General features: G+C 34.9%; 2 protein-coding genes across 6 annotated transcripts; one reads left to right on the forward strand and one right to left on the reverse strand.

The window, feature by feature from the left end:
• Positions 1–12925: 12925 nt before the first annotated feature.
• Positions 12926–17309, reverse strand: LOC107917872 (uncharacterized). Of its 5 annotated transcripts, none has more exons than XM_041098160.1 (3): positions 14877–15017; positions 14585–14694; positions 12926–14106 (listed from the first exon to the last, which is right to left on the reverse strand). In XM_041098160.1, the coding sequence occupies exon 3, from the start codon at positions 13692–13694 to the stop codon at positions 13134–13136; it is 561 nt and encodes a 186-aa protein (XP_040954094.1). In that variant the 5' UTR covers positions 13695–14106; positions 14585–14694; positions 14877–15017; the 3' UTR covers positions 12926–13133. The 5 variants fall into 5 exon arrangements, with proteins under 5 accessions (XP_040954094.1, XP_040954092.1, XP_040954093.1 ...); XM_041098158.1 differs by having other exon boundaries at positions 14608–14804; XM_041098159.1 differs by having other exon boundaries at positions 14608–14694; positions 14877–15015.
• LOC107917857 (putative septum site-determining protein minD homolog, chloroplastic) lies at positions 15772–17045 on the forward strand. The gene has a single exon (XM_016847225.2). It carries the CDS (start codon positions 15772–15774, stop codon positions 16756–16758), a length of 987 nt encoding a protein of 328 aa, XP_016702714.1. The 3' UTR covers positions 16759–17045.
• Positions 17310–21575: the final 4266 nt, after the last annotated feature.

The following is a 21575-nucleotide window of genomic DNA, read 5'->3' on the forward strand; positions in this document are numbered from 1 at the left end:
TATCTTCACTAAGACTTGAGAGTTTATTTTTCTTAAAAAGTAAATATATCTAGGCATCTACCATGTTGTAATTGCTGCGAGCTTTGTTTTTTATCCTCCATTGTTTTTGCTTTTTTGGGGAGGGGGTTAATCTGCTATGTTTCTGCTATTGATGGAGTCTTTGCTATAAACTCATCATGGTTAATCAATTCGGATAATTGAAACAATTTCATCTATTGAAAGGTTTGGAAATTTACTTAATCAATCCAGAATTCGAGATGAATAAGAAATCTATATCCAAGCCTACTTGCTTCTCTAAAATAAATTACAATTATTTGTACATACTAACTAATATTTTCTCAAAAGTAACATATATTTTTGGCTAAAATAAATTACAATTATTCAATACTTGTTTTTTAACACAATTACAAATAATTTATTTGATATTAGTTTTTTTTTCAATTTATAACGATCAATATTGTAGCTTAATAATTGAGTATTATTATAAATAAATCATTGCAATATATGTAAAAACAATTTAAAATATAAAAATTTATTAATATATATTAATATATGTAAAAACAACTTTTCCGGAAAAATATTTTCAGGAAATTTGTCAAACAGCAGAAAATATTTTACACAGATTCAATCAAACACCAGAAAATATTTTCCAGTAAATCATTTTATAGAAAAGTAAAATATTTTCCATAAATCATTTTACGGAAAACATTTTACTGCCAATCAAACAGACCCTAAGTATTGATATCTTTTGATGGATATTGATACTTATGACATTTAATGTTCAATTGAGTGACCATTGGCCCCTTTTCACATCGATACTAGGAGAATTTTATTGATACTTGATTAAAGATATCAATACTTTTTTATGGGTATTGATACTCAAGTAATTTCTTGTTTAATTTTCAAAACATCCAACCTTAAAACGATATCGATACCAGGGGAGGGTATCGATAAATTTTTGGTAGGTATCAATACTTAACATTTTTGCTCAATTTTTCCTCGAAGTTAGAATGCCAATTTTGTATCAATACCAAAAAAGATATCGATAAAAATATGATGATATCGATACTTAATGATAAGTCTCGATACTTTTTACTTTTGCTCAAAAAATCCTTAAAGTCTGAATAGTAATTTTGTATCGATTTAGGCATGGGTATCTATAAAAATGTCTAGATATCGATACTTAATGATAAGTCTCGATATGTTTGATTTTTGCTCAATATTTTTGAACTTCGAAGCTTAAAACGGTATCGATACGTTTATAAAGTATCAATACTTTTTGTTAGGGACCAATTTTTTACTTGTTTTAAAATGTTTGAAAGGTTTTTGAACTTGTCCAAAATATTTTCTAAGTGTTCAAAGTAATTTTTAAAGTGTTTGAAGATAGATTAGAGTTTAGAAAGATTTTGAAATAGATTTTTACTTTAAACTTCATTAAGTCTTTATTCAAAAAAATTATCTTTATTATATAAAAAAATTTTATCTAATAAAGCTTAGCTTAACAAATTTTTAATTCAACCGATTCTAAAATTAAAATAAAATCTTAATTGATATTACATCTTAAAATAAAATTACAAATTTTTGAGATAAAATGACCTGCTATTATTAAAAGCAATAAGTGGTAAAACAACCCATGGTTTTCGTCCAAACTCGCCTAAGTCAGCCTTAACTCAAGTGAGGATTCCTTAAGAACTCCTCCAAGGCACCAAATTGAAGAGCGGAAGCGATTTATGCCAAAAGAAGAACAACAAAGAACAACAGAAAGAACGCTCGTAAAGTGTTTGAGTAAATGCTCTCTATTCTCTTATTCACAAAGAATAATGAAACAATGAATGGATTCAGTACAACTGAGGGGGAGGCTCTCTATTTATAGTTGAGCTCTCCCAAAACCGACGGTCGAGATACATTTACATCGACGGATAAGATTAACCATATCCCTTTATTTTAGGGATTTACAAGATATGCCATATCAAATCAAATCTAATCTTTCACAAGATATGATTCCCTTTATCTTCTAAGATTAGTTACCATATTAGCCTAAGTTGCCATCTTTTCATTATCGGGCCAACCAGGCTTCAACCTGACAGGCTTCTCCAATAGCTCTTTCAATCGGGCCAGTTCTCGTGGGCCAAATGATCCCCATCTGAGCAATAGACCTCTATTGGATGCATTTGGTGCAATGGTCATGGGCTTTGAACTGCGGCCCGTGACATTCTCCCCCACCCATTCTCACAACGTCCTCGTTGCGACTTCCGAATGGCACTGACTTGATTCGCCTCGGTCTCGTCTCGACGCCTTAGCTTTTCTCTTCCTTCGGGACTTTTGCTTCGGCTTACGTCGTTTCTTCACTCGAACTGTCCTACTCGTTTGTACATCTCGATGACAAGAAGTTATGTCACTCTCTTGTCCACATTCTAACTTGACTCGAACAGAATCCTCTTGATTCACCACACTTGGCTTCGCTTTGCCCACAGTCTCTCGGCCTCTTTGCTCAAGAACTTCGAAAGGGCCCCTACGTTCTTGCCAAGTCAACAAGTTAGAATGCAAAACACTATCACAGTGTTTGGAATGTACCTTTGCATTTACTCTGGTTAACTGTCCCACATGTGTCACTTCTTTTTCCTTGAAGTCCGATGCACCACCCACCTCTCCCATAGGTGGAAGCCTTGTCGATGACTTGACCAATTCTGACTCTTCACTCAACTTGAGCCTCATTGGTCCCAGCTTCACTGTTTTCATCGCAACTTTTTTCCTCTAAGTTCGATGACAAACTCGCCTCTTCCTTGGGTGGAAGCCCCTCTGATGACTCACCAAGCTCAGACGTTGTATTTCTTTTGACTCCGACTTGTTTTGGACAGTTCTGCAACTCATGCGGACCACGGCACAAGAAGCACTTTACTCGCTTCTTTTCGCTCCTCTTTGCCCTCTTGACTTCGGCTTTTTCCTTGCTCGAACCAAACTTCTTGGGCTACTTGTCTGCTCTATATTTCCCCTCGATGATAGACTTTCTCGGACATTTTTGCAACCTATGCAGACCATGACACAAGAAGCACTCCACTGGCTTCTTCTCGCTTTCGGCCTCCTTGGCTTCGACACCCCTTGCGCTTGAACCAAGTACCAAGGCCTTACCCACCGGCTTCTCCTTAAGCGCGGATTTCTTTGGACATTTCTTCAACATGTGTGGACCATCGCAAAGAAAGCATTTCAGCTTGTCCCTTTTCCTCTTGGGTTTCTTCTTCCCAACTTGTGGTTTCCCATTACCACCATTGTCGCTGTTGCCATTGCCATCAACAATATCTTCCTTGTGATCCATTTCACATACGCCCCTTTCCTCGGACTTGGAAGACCCAAGCTTGTCTTTCCTTAGACCAAGCTTGACCACGGACTCAACTACCGTCATGGCTTCCGACAGCTTTTGGACACCTCTTTGTTCCACGTCCTATCTGACCCACGACTTCAATCCATTCTAAAAAGCAAGCAATGCCTTTCTTTCGGTCACCTTTGAAACTTGGAGCATGAGTTCCTTGAACTCTTGAATATACTCCCCCACTGTGCCCTGTTACATTATCCCTTGCAACTTTGCCCGAGCTTCTTCCTCAGTAAATTCCGGGTAAAACTGACCCTTCAACTTGCATTGGAACTCTTGCCACGTCCCAATCTCTCATTGCCTTTTATCTGTGGTCCTGCCTCGCCACCATAAAAGTGAAATGTCAGTAAGAAACATTGAAGCAGTGTTTACCTTATCAGCATCATCCACGATGCCTTTGGCATGGAAGTAGTGTTCCATACTCCACAAGAAATTGTCCACATTGCATGCAGACCTTGTCCCACAAACTTTTTCGGCTTCGGGACATCCTCGTTACTGAGTGCTGCATTTGCCACTCCTTTCCCCACGGCTACTCGACACAAGGCTAACTCTTCCTCGAGCTCCTCTATCCTTGTGCTTAAAGCCCTCGTCGTGGCCATTGTTTCCTCCTTCAAAGCCATCATCATGGCCTCGAGAGCATCATTCCTCTCTGTTAGCTTCTTCTTTTGGGAATCTAGCAACTCTTACACGCTATCCATTTGGGAAGTAAGACACATGGTCAAACAGTCCCTGGACTGCTCTCTCAAGTCTTCAATGCTTTCCCCAAGCGCATTGTTTGACTCTTTTACATCCTCCATGGACTCCTCAAGTTTACCCATGCGTTCTTCAACAGCCGACAACATCTCCCTCAAAGATTTCCTCACCCACCTTTGTTCAAATTCATCTCTCGACATCCCAACGGTGCTTTTGAACCAACAACTCAGATATTACTTGGTTCAAACCTTGCTCGGATACCACTTGTCACGGGGCTAGAGTTTTCTCTTACGATCCGTGCGGCCTTAGGTGATCCGTTCGTCCAAACTTGCCTAAGTCAGCCTTAACTCAAGTGAGGATTCCTTAAGAAATCTTCCAAGGCACCAAATTGAAGAGCGGAAGCAATTTATGCCAAAAGAAGAACAACAAAGAACAACAGAAAGAACGCTCGCAAAGTGTTTGAGTAAATGCTCTCTATTCTCTTATTCACAAAGAATAATGAAACAATGAATGGAGTCAGTACAACTGAGGAGAAGGCTCTCTATTTATAGTTGAGCTCCCCAAAACCGACGGTCGAGATACATTTACATCGACGAACGAGATTAACCATATCCCTTTATTTTAGGGATTTACAAGATATGCCATATCAAATCTAATCTAATCTAATCTAATCTAATCCTTTACAAGATATGATTCCCTCTATCTTCTAAGATCAGTTACCATATTAGCCTAAGTTTCCATCTCTTCATTATCGGGCCAACCAAGCTTCAATTTGATAGGCTTCTCCAATAGCTCTTTCAATCGGGCCAGTTTTCGTGGGCCAAATGATCCCCATCTGAGCAATAGACCTCCATTGGATGCATTTGGTGCAATGGTCACGGGCTTTGAACTGCGGCCCGTGACAAAAGTACAAGGTCTAAAAAAATGAATAATGAATTGGAAAAACAAAAGCAGAAGATGAAGGGACATTTAATAGCATCACCGAAAAGAAAACTTTTCAACTATCTCTGAAAATGCATTGTCCATCGAAACCAGTTGAAGCAGCTTGTCCATAGCGCTAATTCACAGTATAGTCTAGTTCTGCACAAAGTAGGAATTCAACGATTAAGGGGAAATAGATCCCACCTCGCCTCCCGCAACACCTCTGCCTCAATCGACGCCGGACCATCCTCAATCCAGTAGACATCACGTTTTCGGAGAAAGCCTTCCCAAGAAAAAAGGTGAGCAACCCTGTTATCACCATGCTTAATATGTTAAAATTTGAAATGCTCAAAACCTACTACTATCTGTTTTGCGTCCCAAATGTACGTTTTTTCTATCGGATTTGTGATTTACGTCAATAACATCTCTATTCTTATCAAGAATCAATATGTACTCCTGTTTCTGAGGTTTAGATCTCGAATTTTTGTAATATTACTATTCGACGCTAATCTTACATTCGATTAATCATTCATTTATGGTTCTTGTCGAAATCTTCTATTAATCTTAATTGAATTTTGATACCCAATATTAACTCGTGCTTAAATATTGTTTGAAGAACCCATTTTAGATACGTCGAATTAAATTTGAATGTGAGGGATGTCGTTCGGTATCTTAGTGAAATGTGTGTTTTCTTTTACAAGCGAATCGATGCCCCTATTTTTTAGATTTTACAATTTTATCTAAATTTTGTTTTGTTTTGTTTAGTTTAGTCCTTAAACAGTCCCCGAATTTTTTAATGTTTATTTTATTCAATTGAGTCCCTGATAATATGAATAATACTAAAATCCATGACCTAATTGACTGAGTTAATGCTATATAAACATTTTGCATGAATTGTAAATAATACACATGTTTATTGCATTTGTATTTATGATTGTACGTACAACATGCCTTATGTTACCGTTAAACCGAACAATTAATAAGCATGACTTTTGCTATTGAGTTGATATGTTATAAGCATATTATTTGTTACTGTATTTAACTGTTATAAACATATTGATTGCTATCCTATTATTCTATTAAAAGTATAATTAAATGTTACCATGTTGATCTATTTTAGTTTTACATTGCATATAGTGGGACTATATGTATGAAGGACGTGTTAGTAGCTTGTCTGCACCGTTTAGTGGTTTACCCACATCATATTAGCAACTTTTATCCGCACCATTTAATGGTTTATCCACACCGTATTAGCAACTTTTATCTGCACCATTTAGAGGTTTATCCATATCATTTTGTGGCTTTTATGTGTACCGATTTGTGGTTTACCCACACTTTATTATTAGCACCTTTCATTTGCAAATATGTTGTGCATCCACAACCTACTAGCAGCTTGTATGCAAAAGAAAACTATTTTATCAAAAAACCCTGGTGGTTCATCCACCCTTTTTATTATTAGTGGTTTATCCACACTGTACTAGTAATTTATCTGCAACTTTAGTGGTTCATCCACACTATGGTGTAAAGGTAGAGGAGTTCTGAGGAACTCCTATTGTGGAGTTCTGGGGAACTCCTACTGTGGAGTGTAGCGGAGTTGGGTAAAACTTATTCTAATTAATTGAAATTGCATTGCATTTGTAAGACATATACATGGTTTTGAACATGGAGATATTATGTAGACGACTTGATCTGATTTATTGATATTATGTATTGCCAATTAAATTGTTATTTATACTATGAATTAATATTCTGTATGTTCTATCTACTATTTGTACTGGTTTTCTTGTGATTGAACTCACATTGAGCTTCATAGTTCACTCCCCTTTTAATTTTTATCTTTACAGATAACCCACCAGGTTAGGATGCGGACGCGGTATGCAGAGAGCTCGGAAACATTTTATTTTTATGAAAGTATTATTAGGCTTATTTTTATAATTCTTGTTATTTCATAAATGTATTGTTTTATTTATTTTATGGCATGGGACACATATTTAGGGTTTATTTAGCATGCATAACATTTAAACTTAAATTTAAAATATGATTTTTATTTAATTGAGGCATGGAATATAGTTTTATTAAAACCAAGTAAAAATCACTTTTCCGCTGCCAAATGAAAATTAAGAATTGTGAGTAATAAATAAATGGAAAATTAACTAAGTTTTCTTAAAGTAGTCAACGTTACGTAGAAAAGTTAAATTAAATCAGTTTTTGATAATTCGTGAGTTTTTCTGAAAGTAGACTAAATTTTTCTTCTAAAATAAATATTTTAAATTGAATGTTTATAAAACTTCGATCATACTAGGCCAAGCTGGAGAGGTTACACGACCCGTGGCCATGTTTACTTTTCATCAACCATGTAATGCCAATGAGAGGATATCATTTACTCGTATCTGGGGCTATGAATTGCATAGTTGTGAATGAAGCTCCATATTGCAGAAGTTATATACCCAATACACCAGCTTTCAGTTCCTTATCTATTTGAACACAGGCTTTTACTTACACCAAAGTATACAAGTCACACATACATAGTTTGTCATTCACTCAGGATTAAGGTATGTCACACTTTGAATGTCACAAGTAAGTAAATCCATAAACGGATTCATGATCTATTCTTCTTGGGTCTAGTTTAATGTACTGTTAGTTCAGTCAATCACATCTATGTTTTCATCTTCTAGTAGTCATCTGCTTCAATGCCTAAGACAAGGTATCTCCCTAATAGGACTTTATGGATGACATATTAGTATTTCAATTGGTTTTATAACACCCCTAACCTGTCTCCGTCGCCGGATTAAGGTTACAAAGCATTACTATACAATCGAAAATATTTTACCTTCATAACCTTAAGTATCTTAAACATATCATAAATCATTCATTCACATGCATTTTGTCCCTAAATCAAGCCTTCGAGACCTTAAAAATAACTTAAAAATAATTCGGGACTAATTTGAAACAAAATGAAAGGTTTAAGAAAAAGTTGTAAAAATTGAAAAACATGGGTCATACGGCCATGTGGCTAGGCCGTGTGACATCACCGTAGGCTGTGTAAATTTTGAACAAGGGACACACGACCGTGTCCCAACCTGTGTCCTCACCTGTGTAACTTACTGACTTGAAACGCTAAGAAATTCCAAATGACACATGGCCATGTGACAACTCGTGTCTCAGCCCGTGTGAACCCAAAAATGTACTTAAAATCATGCCAATTCAAGTCTAATTCATATCTAACCAATCAAACCATTTTGGGACACATTCAAGGGGTTCAAACACCATTCAAACATACATAAACATGCCATTTCAATCATCTTAAATCACCTAACCAATTTGCCATTCAAAGGCACCACAATAGCATCAATGCTTCATTTATCTACACATGCTAAGATTCCTCAATTCATGCATAAAGGCCTAGTTCAAATATGTGCCAAAATATGTCTCAAATTGACCATTTGTAAGCCATCATCAACATACCAAAAGAACCTTGTTCACAAGCACTATAAAGTACCAAAATGACATAGCTTAACAAGCATTACAAGTCCATCAACCAAACATAATCTTCAAAGCATAACATACCAAATCACCATTACATTATATCCTATACATGCCATTATTAACTTTGGCCAAAATTACTCAAAATCTACCGAAATAGTTGTTGGATAGTGCGATAGATCTCCGACGAGCTTCCAAATGATTGAGCTTCTGATAATCTATAAAACAAATGAAAGTAACAATGTAAGCAACGAGTGCTTAGTAAGCTCGTATAAACTTAAACTAAACTTATCATTTCATTTGCACAATATAAAGCATAAGTACAATATCAACCAAAACCATAAGCTTGACATAAGCCTATACAACATCATCAAATTCACAAGTTAGTACTCTTGTATATGATTCAAATGAATTCATCCATAAAAAAAATAGATTTACACATGTAATCACATCATTTAATTCATAAATTCTTTTCATAAGTTCATGATTCATTCCATTTGAATACTTACCATTCTGTTTCCTTTTCATACCCGTTGAACCATATAGAATTACATCAGATACTCGGGAAGCTAACACATAATATGCCTTTACATATAATCGTAACATTTCCTTTACATCAATGCTCACACGAGCTGTGAAATGGGTCTCCTTACACAAGTTGTGGGTCGAAATACACGCTACACGATACTACTCACACGAGCTGTGAAGAATCCCCAACAAATGTAGGACCTCAGCCATCAGTAGGACATTCAAGACCAACACCCGAAACATGAAATCCCTAATGACATGTCATTTGTATCCTAAGAATTCTTAAGGTTCAACTGGGACTCAATATCCGTAAAATTGTTATATCATGAATACATTTGTATATTGATTCATTTGAATTAAAACAACATAATAAACATTTAATTTATATAACATTAAAACGATTATAGTTCACACGAACTTACCTCGATAATTTGGGGCGTAGTAGTTTAGTCGAGCTAATTCGAAGCTTTTACTTTTCCTCGATCTAAGTTCGTATGTGGTTTATCTTAATCTAAATAAATACTTTCAATCAATTAATATAGTTCAATTTAATCCATAATTCGTATTTATGAAAAATTACAATTTTGCCCCTAACATTTGAACTTTTCACAATTTAGTCCTTAAGCTCATAACTTAGAATTTAACCATTTTAACCTAAATCCAACTTAACCATGATGCAAGGGACCTTAAAGCAACTCATATTTATCAACAAATCGCAATAAAATCCTTGGACTTATACCTTTAATAATTTAATCCCTATTTCCAAAATTCATCAAAAATCATTTAACAAAACTTGTTTAGTTTTCAACAAGGACTCATAATCTATCAACTAACATCAAAAACTATTCAAAAACATTCATGGAAAAGTCCCTCAACCTTTAACAGTTTTGTAAATTAACCCTTGGGCTAGCTAGATTAAGAACTCAAAAACCTAAAAATCATTAAAAATGAGATCAAATACACACACCATGCAAGAAGAAATCAAAAACAAAGCTTTTATCTTCTCCAATGGTGAATTTAGGTTCTAAAATGACAAAATCTTGAAGATGATCACTTAATTTTCTTTTAATTGATCATTTACCATTTTAACCTTTAAAAACTATCATAATTTCATTTAAACCATGCCCATGTACATCCAATATCACCTTAAATGGCATATTTACCATTCAAGTCCTTTATTTTAAGATTTCAAAGCTATTGGACCCTTTTAACTAATAGAACTCAACTTTTACCCTTTTTATGATTTAGTCCTTTTCACTTAATTAACTATGTAAACTTCAAAATTTCTTAACAAAATTTTAATACGATCTTATAACCTTGTAGGCATTAAATAAATAATAAAATAATAATTTACTCGTTAGAATTGTGGTCCCGAAATTACTATTTTCGATATCACTGAAAATGGGCTATTACATGTTTGCTCATTTTTTATTAGACTAAGGATATGTTTAGGTTCGTCTACTAATATAAGTTGTCTCTCCGTATTATGATTCGACGACGTAATATCGCTTAGTATTAGTTTAAACATTAGACAACTAGTGAGCCAATATTTGCTTTTATTTTGCTTTGCATGTGAAAACCATATGAGGACATAATACAAAGAATATTAATGTAATCCATGAATTATTTTATTAACCAATCTGTTCAAAAAAATTACAAATTTAAAAATGAATATACTACACTTAGGGCACCATATCCAACATATGTGTCGTCTATGTTGTAATCCATATGTATGCCACATCAACAAAGTTAACAAATGTTAACTTTTCCATCCATTTTAAGGTATTTTGAAAAAATGCAAGTTTAAGTGCTAAAAGAGGTGAAAAATTAAATGGAGGGCTAAAATTAGTTTTTTTGTATAGTTGAAGGGATAAAAAAAATCATTATACCATTTATATTTAGTTTGGGATCTAGTTAGTACATGAACATGTATTCCATCAACGCTGGTACATCTGTACTAAGATTGTTAGTTTACAAATAGCCAATTCGGTGGTATCACGTGGCAACCTCTAAGTATGTCACATGACAAATTTAAATTAAAAAATTAAAAAATCTTTAAAATATATAAATTAATAAAAAGTATAATTTTTTTCACATCAAGAATGAACCTGGACAAAAAATTGTCTAAATACATATGATTTTAGACACCTATTTGTTTCAATTTATTCCATATATTTTAGCAAGTTTATATATTTTTAATTTTTTTTTATAAAATATCATGTTATTTATATTATTATTTTAAAATTAAAATATATAAAATTTTATAAATTAATAAAAAAAGTTTTTACATCAAGAATGAACCTAGGCACATGGTTGTCCAAGTTCAAATGCATCTGGACAAACATTTGTTCAAATTCATTCTAGATGTGTTTTTAGTTCTTTTATATATTTATATATTATAATTTTATATATATATTTCAAAATATTTTAGGCTTTATGTATCCATATATTTAGTTGTATATATTTTATATTTTTATAAAATTTTAAATTTATATTTTATATAATTTTCAAAATAATAATAACCTAAGAAACTCATATTTTATTTTAAAAAACTAAAAATATACAAAATTACTATAAATACATTTGGAATGAGTTGCCCAGATTCATTCTAGATGTGAAAAAATAACATTTTTTCTATTAATTTATAAAATTTAAATATTTTATTTTAAGTTATATTTGACATGTGACATACAGAGAAACTATCATGTGCCACTGTTAGATTAACTATCAATGTCACGCCAGCTCAAACTAGAGGTGTTATTGCAAAGGTAACAATCTGAGAGATGAAATATAAGTTTAGGTACCAATTAGATAAAAAAAAGTACCAACTAAATACAAATTAACAAATTCAAGGGAAAAAGATATATTAACCCAAAAATTAAAAATTGGGCATTCATCAAAATATCTCAAAAAGAGGAAAAAATGTTTAAAGATATTTCATGTCGATTTTTATAATTTGTACTTCCGTACCATGTACCCATATGAAAATCAACACAGAGATCTCTTTAAGTTATATATATTTTGAGATATTTTGATGAAGACCCTATTTTTAGTCATTTTTATGATTTTATACTCTATATTTAAAAAAAAATAGTTATTAATATTTTTATTAATTTAATAAATTTTTATAATTATTTTCAAATTTTTAAGAATTTTTATAATATTCAAAATCACATTTAAAATGAAATCTAGGCAACTATTTGTCGAGATTCACATGAGCTTAGATGTTCTTTTCCCTAGGTTCTTTTTGAACTTTAATTTTTAGTAATTTTTAATAAAATTTTAAGATTTTTATATTTTTTTAATATATTAGGTTATAGTACATTCATGATGTGAATAAAAATATTATGTAACAAATATAGATATTAAAAGTTTATATAAAAATCAAATGGCACTTCGATTGAATCATTTGATTGTAATTGTGAAGTTGAATATTTAACCAGGTCTTTGGATTAAATCTTTTTATTTGTAATTTTTTAATGATTTTTAAAAATATAAAAAAAAGAAAAACACCCTTATAATAATGTAATTTACATTATAAAAAATGAATTTGAAGTAAATTTTCAACAGAGTTTTATGGTAGAGATTTCGAACCAATGAGTCTAAACAAATAGTTGTTTAGATACATATAAACTTAAACATCCATTTATCTAAATTCGGTCAATGATAATCTAACATAGATTAATATCCATCACAATGACCTACATAAGAAAAAACCAGAGACATGTCCAAATCGTGAAATAAAACTTGGAACTATAAGAAGGTTTTTCAACAAGGTAGAAGCGTAACGAGGTTGGTATTCGATGGAGTTGCAGGCAAAGATTAATAAAAGAAATACAATAATAACATTCAAACATCTGTGTTAATGGCATTTAGATGGTGGGACTAACTGCATTCATGCCTCAAAATCAGTGATAGGGAAAAAGAAAACCATCAAGAAACAGACCATTTGATAGTATGGTTAACAGACAGGAGAGAGCAGGATAGGATAGTTCGATACACAGAAGCAGCAACCACAACATATGACTGACATATACATATACATATACATATACATATACATATACATATACATATACATATACCAGAGAGTCATTATTATTCAGAATTATGACCAAACAACAAAACGCTTTGTCTAGCCTCAGTGGAGGACCTTTGCATCCTCTGTGATTTGGAGTGCTGAAATAGCCTGTGCTGCAATCAGACCAACTGGAAGTCCGCCACTTCCTAACCTTCCATTCTCCAAAAATGGTGCTTGCACCTCCCTTCCATATGAGAAGGACCAGTCACCGTCCCCAGTTCTATATGCATTTGAGACCCAGCCTTGACAGTTTGGGTGAAGTTGATGGGGAAGATAGGCCCTTCCTCCATCCATATATATACCATAACCCCAGCAGTTGAACCCCTCTTCCTTGTTTAGCATAATGTTAGCGGAGTCGTCAGAGTCTTCACCAAGTAGGACGTGCAAAGCGACGGCCTCAGCAATTGCAGCACCTTCCTCATCAAGCCTCTGCTGTTCTTCCTTCTTTTTCTGTTTCTTTTTTTCTAGCTCAGAACGGATGGCTGCGGATGTAGCAAGGGCTTTCTCCAACCGCCTCTTTTTCTTCTCAGCTTGTTTAATACGTTCCAACTCATCCTTCACCTGCTTCTTTTTCGCTTTACTCACTACTGTTTGCATTTTGTTACATGCCTTGTTATCCATGAATACTTAAAATGCTTTAAAACCCAGTTTTCAGTTTTTGCTTTAACAGGTTCCTCTAACTCGTATACATTTCCCTATAAAGCTTTTCTCTTTTTTACTTTTTAGCCTTTTCCCTAAAATAAAAGTTTTGATGCTACCTATTTCTAATTTTATTGTCTTAGTACGAACTAATATAACACCAAGACTACTACACCCACTCAGGTCTATAGGAATATCTCATCTTGCGGACAATGCAATCCCAAACAGACACAACAGGGGAACACAGTAGAGATGAATAGTGAGCATTCACAGGCCCATCCCTTGGCAACATCCTCGCTAATTTCCCACAACCCTTGCATTTTCCCATCTTCTGCACACTAACAGAACCAATATCCTTGTCCCTGCCCAAGCGTTACTCACATGGCCTACCCTACTGCAGTCAACAAGCATAACATATGAGTCATTAAAACATCCAACCAAACTTCAAAGTCTGAACTTAAATCATACAAATATGTAAAGTTGGATGAACTAAAAGATTGATGGTAATGGTGAGACAAATTACTAGCATGTATTTAGAATGAAGCATACAGCCTTTCCCAAGCACTTAACAAGTGGAGTCTCAGTGTGTAAATTGAGAGTAAATCAGATCCAGATAAAATATCCATTAGGAAGTTAAAATTGAAAATTCAGATGAATATCAATGAGAACATAGTATAAGCGAGCATGAAGTAAATTTCCAGAAACCTAACCCATCACACAGTTCAATAGGACTGTGATTCAAGAGCAAAAAAAGTCAAACTTACTAAAATATCATCCAATTTTACCTCCAAAATGATCTGACCCCAACGCCCAAAAAGGGATGAAGAGGATAAAAACAAATTTAATCAAATTTATAATAATAAAATTCTTACTTCTGCTGTGAAATTTGACTTACTTCCAATCTAAAATTCCATTTTTTCCTATCTTTGGCAACCCAAACAGAAGGTGCATCCGAGTCTGTCCAATTGTTTGTCCTAAAACCCTAAATTTAGATGTAAGTAGCAGAGTACCATTACCGAAATGGGAAAGAAAATGCCATCTTTAATAAAGATAAATAACTTTAAATCATTAATCGGCATCAGATCCAAATACCTATTGTCAATCAAAAGAGGAAAATCACTGCCTAGAAAACCAAGAGATAAATAAAATATAGATGAACCAAACCTTATCAAGACGAATATTAAGAGAGAAAAAGGGTCCTCCACCAAGAGTCGTAGTATGGACAAAAATGGGAAAGGAAAGAAAAAGGTGCGTGTTTGGATCTGTAGAAAGTCAGAAAGTGGAAAAGAGGATATAAAAAAAACAACAACGGGGGAGGAAAGGAGGGTGATGGAAATGGTTGTAACCAGCCAACGAGAGACAGACACGTGGCATATATATGAACCATGAGGGGGTAACTGGGAACATTGATCTTCTATGACTTTTTCTCTTGGGGGTTTGTTAATTGTGAGTGGATTGGGTAACTGTGGAGGGTGCGGTGTCATGGCTGATGTCACGCCACTTGGCAATTATTGCGTGATGGATTGATTGCCTCTCTCTCTCATCGCCCCCAACTGAAATTTTTTATGGGTAAACTACAAAAGAGGTCATCCAACTATGGATTGTTTCTTTTTGGTCACCTAATTATGAAAAGTCACAAAATGATCATCCAACTATTCAATTGCCTTTTTCTTTCACCAGTTGGATAACTTAAAAAATGAAAACACCCAAAAATCTAAGATAGTGAGTTGACCAAAAAAGATAAAATTGAATAGTTGAGCGACCATTTTGTAACTTTTCATAGTTGGATGACTAAGAAAAAACAAATACCATAGTTGGGTGACTACTAATGTAGTTTACCCCTTTTTGTTGAAGGATTTGAATCCCAACTAAATCTGAACGGAGGCCCATTTAGAGCCCAAATGGCCCCAATACCATTCCATGGTCTGATTTTTGATGGCATTCCTCTCTTTCCATTTGTTGCTGTGCTTCTCTCTGCTAATGTCTCCAATCGAATGATTTTTCTTCTCCATCTCCATCTCCATCTTCTTCCTCTTCCTCCTAAAACCCTAAAATAGAAATGCTCTCCTTGCAGCTCTTCTCCGCAAATCCTAAGCCCACTCTCCTCGACTCTCCGCTCAACCCCCTTTTGTACCCCAAATGCCTAAAACCTCCAAAACCCTACTCCAAATCGAAGCCCGCCCCCATTTCTTCTGTCCTTCAATGGAATAGAAAGCCTGAGCTGGCCGGTGAGACCCCACGCGTCGTCGTTATAACATCCGGAAAAGGCGGGGTCGGAAAAACCACAACCACCGCCAATGTGGGTCTTTCCTTAGCCCGTCTGGGGTTCTCCGTAGTGGCCATCGACGCCGACGTTGGCCTACGTAACCTAGACCTCCTGTTAGGCCTGGAGAATCGCGTGAACTATACGGTCGTGGAGGTACTCAATGGCGATTGCCGACTGGACCAGGCATTGGTAAGAGATAAGCGGTGGTCGAACTTCGAATTGCTTTGCATTTCCAAGCCCAGATCGAAGCTCCCCATTGGATTCGGTGGGAAAGCGTTGGTTTGGTTAGTGGACGCACTGAAAGCGCGTGAGGAAGGGTCACCGGATTTCATACTAATAGATTGTCCGGCGGGGATTGACGCAGGGTTCATAACGGCAATAACGCCAGCAAACGAGGCGGTTTTGGTGACGACGCCGGACATAACGAGTTTAAGGGATGCGGATAGAGTGACAGGGCTGTTAGAATGTGATGGGATAAGGGATATAAAGATGATAGTAAACAGAGTGAGGACAGATATGATAAAGGGAGAAGATATGATGTCGGTTTTGGATGTGCAAGAAATGCTGGGGTTGGCATTGTTGGGGGTAATTCCTGAGGATTCCGAGGTTATCAGAAGCACCAACAGAGGGTACCCACTTGTTCTGAATAAGCCTCCCACGCTTGCTGGGTTGGCCTTCGAGCAAGCCGCTTGGAGGCTTGTTGAGCAGGATAGCATGAAGGCTGTTATGGTTGAGGAGGAGCCCAAAAAGCGTGGGTTTTTCTCATTTTTTGGAGGCTAATAACTGGAGTGAGCTTGTAGTAGCCGGTCTTTGTACAGACAGTAAAGGTTGGTTGCCTTTGAATTCTAGCTATATCAGTTTTAAGTTTCTTATGGTAGATAAAGGGTTTGGTTTTTAGGGAATGTGTTTGCTTGCTTTGAGTTGAGGTTTTACTCAAAATTGTATTCTAGGGGCTTGTTTGAAATTCTTTGTTGGTGTGTGTGGATTGAGTTGAAACATTTCAGTGCTCAATCAATCTCTTAGAATCTGGTCAATGAATCAAAATCATTTCATTTGATTGACTGTCACATATCGGTCATTCAGTACCATAACTTGCTCTTTATCTTATCTGATGCCTTAACATAGAGGTGAGCTGATGATGGTTAACAATGTTGAATCAGGGTATTGCGCATTTGGAAGTGTTTGCTTTAACCTACGACATTTAGCTTGGATCACTACCTGTTTGTAACATTTACATTTTAGTCACTCAGCTGTTACTCAATATCAAAGGCATGACAGAAATCTCAATTGGTAAAAATATTGCTGTTAAACCTCGTGTCTTCCATGTCCTTTGATTTGATTCTCTTTCTTTATTCTTTTTCCGCCTTTCACAAACTCTAGCCGCCATTCAAAGCCTCTATTGCCCGTCACCTCTTTCGGCCAAAGCAATCGTAGCCTCCAGTTTTCTTCTTTTTATCCCTTAGAAAACGCTAACCGTCGCCGTCCATCACATGTCTTCTCCGTCAAAAAATACCGACGAGCTGTCCTTTTTCTCCCTTTACATTTCACTGAAGAACAACTGAGAAAATCATGAAATCCAAAACAAATCTAACATGGTTTTATTATTGCTTTGAGTTTTTTGTGTACGATGTGTGGGAATTGTGTTTTGGCATTTAATGTTGGTTGGGTGATGGTGGATTGAAAGAGAGTTGAGGCTGAAGGTGATTGAGATATTGTGAGGGGGAGAGGTGGTGAGATGATGAATACACATCAATATTGACGTGAAATACATGTCAGGCAATGTGTGAGGCTTTCGTCAAATTAAAATTTAGTGATTACAGTACAAGGTAACTTATTATTTCATTAACAAATTAAAATTTAGCTATACAAGAGTGTGATTAGTAAATGATCTTGAACTGCAATTTCTTTGGGTTCAAGAGTTAATTTATTTTTTGATAAAGCAACCCAATATTACAAATTTCACTCTGAATTTAGGGCCGGTTGATCAGGCCGCTCATTCCTTACTAATTTCGCCATAGAATCAGCTACCTCATTGCATACTTCTGAAATATATGTCTAATTGTTACTTCCCACACGTTCTTTGTATGTCACTCAAAGACAACCATTCTCGTTTGTTGCTAATTAAAAACACTCAGCATAATCACTTTCTAGCATAATCTTCCGAAACTTTTTATTGTAACTCACTTTCAACTCATCTCAAATAACCCATAGTTTTAAATGAAAATAATTAATAATAATTGGATTCAACTAAATCACAATGCACGCCAAGTTGATGGTACAAAGTATAGAATCAAAACTACAAACAAATACTATCATTATTATATTACATTTATATGGATATATAAAGCAAAGTTGAGAAAACAAAACCTATCGTCCATCTTAAAAATGATTTTGATCTTGGCACTAAAGTATTTCATCTTCAACCTTTAAATTTTGTTTTGAACTTGTGAAGTTGCATGCATAATGCAAATAATTTTTAGATGCTATTATTTGAAAAAGATTAAATATTGAATGTTATTTATAATGATAAATCTTAATTTTAATTGATATATAATTGTAATACTAATTAAATTATAATTAGTTTAAAAAAATATATAATAATAAATAAATTAATATACACAATTGTGTAGTTTAAATGAATAAAAAAAATTCTATTATTAAAAAATACAACTTATTCTTAAAAGTTTTTTCAAACTCGTGGTTTTATTTATATATTATTATAGATTATAGATAATGAATACGTTATTAGTATAGGGGTATAGTAAAATATTAAAAAATAAATATTTTAAAAAAGGAGACACAACAATTTTTTAAAGTTGTTTATGGAATTAAAAAAATACACTACCATCCTACCAAATACTAACCCATTATATTATATTATTAATTTTATAGATTTAAAAAAAATGTAAACAATTAAACATTTTAGGTATGTCTTTAATAAGAAAATAAAACAACTAAGTCTGCTCTCTAGCACGGTTTTTTGTCTGTCCTTGTTGACACAGTTTTTTTTCTAGTTTATTGTGGTTTATTGTGGTTTTCTTTCGGTCATTCTGGTTCTTAGTTTCGATTGGTGCTCAATAGTGGATGATCTGGCGAATCTTCACCTTTCGGATGAGGAAAAAGATGCTTTCCAAGAGGATGCCAAAGTGATGGAACGAGATCTGGAGTTTTCTCTGGTTGGAACCTATTTGACAAATAGCGTGGTTCATTTTCCGTCTCTTCGGAATATTATGGCTGATTTATGGCATCCTATTAGAGGTATTGCTATAACTGATATAGGGGAGAAACACTATTTATTTAAGTTCTTTCATGCGGTAGATATGAACAGAGTTTTAGAAGGTCTTCCGTGGTTTTTTAACAACCATTTATTATTACTACATAAACTACAAATGAAAGAAGATTCACTCACAATCCCGCTGAATTATGATGTGTTTTGGATTCAAATCCATGATCTGCCTCCAGGTCTTATGTTAGAAACAATGGCTAAATGTTTTGGGGCGTTCTTGGGTGAGTTCATGGAATATGATACATGAATTCCATCTTTAGGGTTGCAACAGTATATGAGAATAAAAGTACGACTGGATGTGAGATTGGCCCTTGAAAGGAGGAAAATGGTTCAAGTGGGTGATCAATTGTATTATGCTCAGTTTCAATATGAAAAACTTAGACTCTTTTGCTTTATCTGTGGAAAGCTTGGACATAGGGAAAGTTTTTTTCTGGTAAGGGTTCATGTTGACCCGTCTAAAATTGTGTTTGGTTAGGATGCTGCTTTGCGAGCCACGATTAGTGGAGGACCGGTGAAAATCATCCGTTGGCTGCGTCAGTTAGATGGTATGGATTTGCGATATGCAAAAAAGGAAAAGGAATCAACGTTATGTAATTATAGGGATTCAACGTATAATTTAGAGGGTAATACCATCAGAAGAATCCGATTATCAATGAGGTGATTCTTCCTGAATTTACTAGGGGTTGTAATGATGGTATTGGGCCGAGTGGTGGTACTGTTATGGTTGCTGGGCTTATGGACTTTGGTTCTGATGGTGAAAACAACCCCATTCACTTAGATAATGGGAAGAAACGACAACGAACAATTTGAGGAACATATGTGTCTAAAGGCATTGATAAATTATTGGTTGGCTCTGCTAGATAGGGCAGCTAGGCATTATGAAATTACTAAGCTGGAATGTCTGTAGACTGGGGAATCCACATGTAGTTTATCATCTTGGGAATAAACTGAGAGTCATTCATCCCCAAATTTTGTTTCTAATGGAAGCAAAATTAAGTGCGAGGAAGATGGAAAGTATCTGAAAGAAATGTGGATTTCACAATAGAATAGAAGTTGGAGCTGATGGTTCGAAAGGTGGGTTGTGTTTAGGGTAGAGGCAGCATGAGATGGTGATTCTATGAAGTTTTTCTAACGACCATATAGATATGGAAGTGCACGAGGACCATGGTGGAATTAAATGGTGCTTTGTTGGGTTTTATGGCCATTTTGAGGAACGCTTACGAGATTCTACCTAGAATCTTCTTCGCAAGCTGGGTCAGGATAAAAAATTATCGTGGTTAGTAGTGGGTGATTTTAATGAAATTACTTTCTCTTTTGAAAAATTGAGTGGCCGAATTTGGACAGAAAGCCATGGAAGCTTTTCGTTCTACATTGGCTGATTGTGATCTTAGTGATTTGGGTTACAATGGGAAATGGTACATTTTGGAGAAGGGTAAATTTGCAATAACAAACATCCGGGGACGACTTGATCGAGGTATAGCAAATGTGGCGTGGTGGTATCAATTTCTCGATGTTTTGGTCAATCACTTATTACATTCTATTTCTGACTATTGTCTGATTTTAGTGACAACAAAAAATCTGAATATAAAAAAACCATGGGATGGGGTAGAGGAGATTCAGATTTGATGCTGATTGGAGTTTGGAGGGTGAGTGTCAGACTGTTATCTAAGAGTATTAGGGCTCTATTACAGAAAATTTACCCAAGAAATTAGATGGTTTGGGACATCGACTCATGGATTGGAGTTCTAAACTAAAACAAGATCGTATGGCTCGTAAGAAACACCTGGAGGATAGATTGCGCGTGCTAGTAACGAAGGAACCGACTGATGATACTCTCTCGAAATTGACAAATATTCAATTAGAGTTGAACTTTGAGGCGGACAAAGAGGAAATGTATTGAGAGCAAAGGGCACGTATTAATTGGTTGAAGCATATAAAAAATAAGAGAGAGTTTTGCTACTCCAACAAGCCAAGGGCGTAAAAATAAAAAAGTCACACACGAAATTCCTAATGAGCCAAACTCAAAGAAGAGTCGAGAAGTCGATTGTATAGAAATAGGAATATTTGAACTTAAATATGATATTTAGAAACTTAAGTGGCTGGTTGGGAATGATTAGATTTCAACCCTGGTTTAGTTAGTTTGGAATCAGCTGGTTCCATAGTGGGAGACAAAATGATTAGGATTTAGTGGTGGTATTGATCTATGTAGACTGTGCCAATGGAGTCTGTATAGATGTGTGTGGAAATAAAATTCTTATCAATTCTATTTATCAATCTTTCTCTAGAAAGCATCATTTTCTTTAGTAGTTCT

The sequence above is a fragment of the Gossypium hirsutum genome, chromosome D08 (genome assembly GCF_007990345.1).
Source record: "Gossypium hirsutum isolate 1008001.06 chromosome D08, Gossypium_hirsutum_v2.1, whole genome shotgun sequence".
Taxonomy (NCBI): Eukaryota; Viridiplantae; Streptophyta; class Magnoliopsida; order Malvales; family Malvaceae; genus Gossypium; species Gossypium hirsutum.

Excerpts from the sequence above, each read along its gene's own strand:
- LOC107917872 (XM_041098161.1), bottom strand. The coding sequence starts at position 13,694 with ATGGATAACAAGGCATGTAACAAAATGCAAACAGTAGTGAGTAAAGCG.
- LOC107917857 (XM_016847225.2), top strand. The coding sequence starts at position 15,772 with ATGCTCTCCTTGCAGCTCTTCTCCGCAAATCCTAAGCCCACTCTCCTC.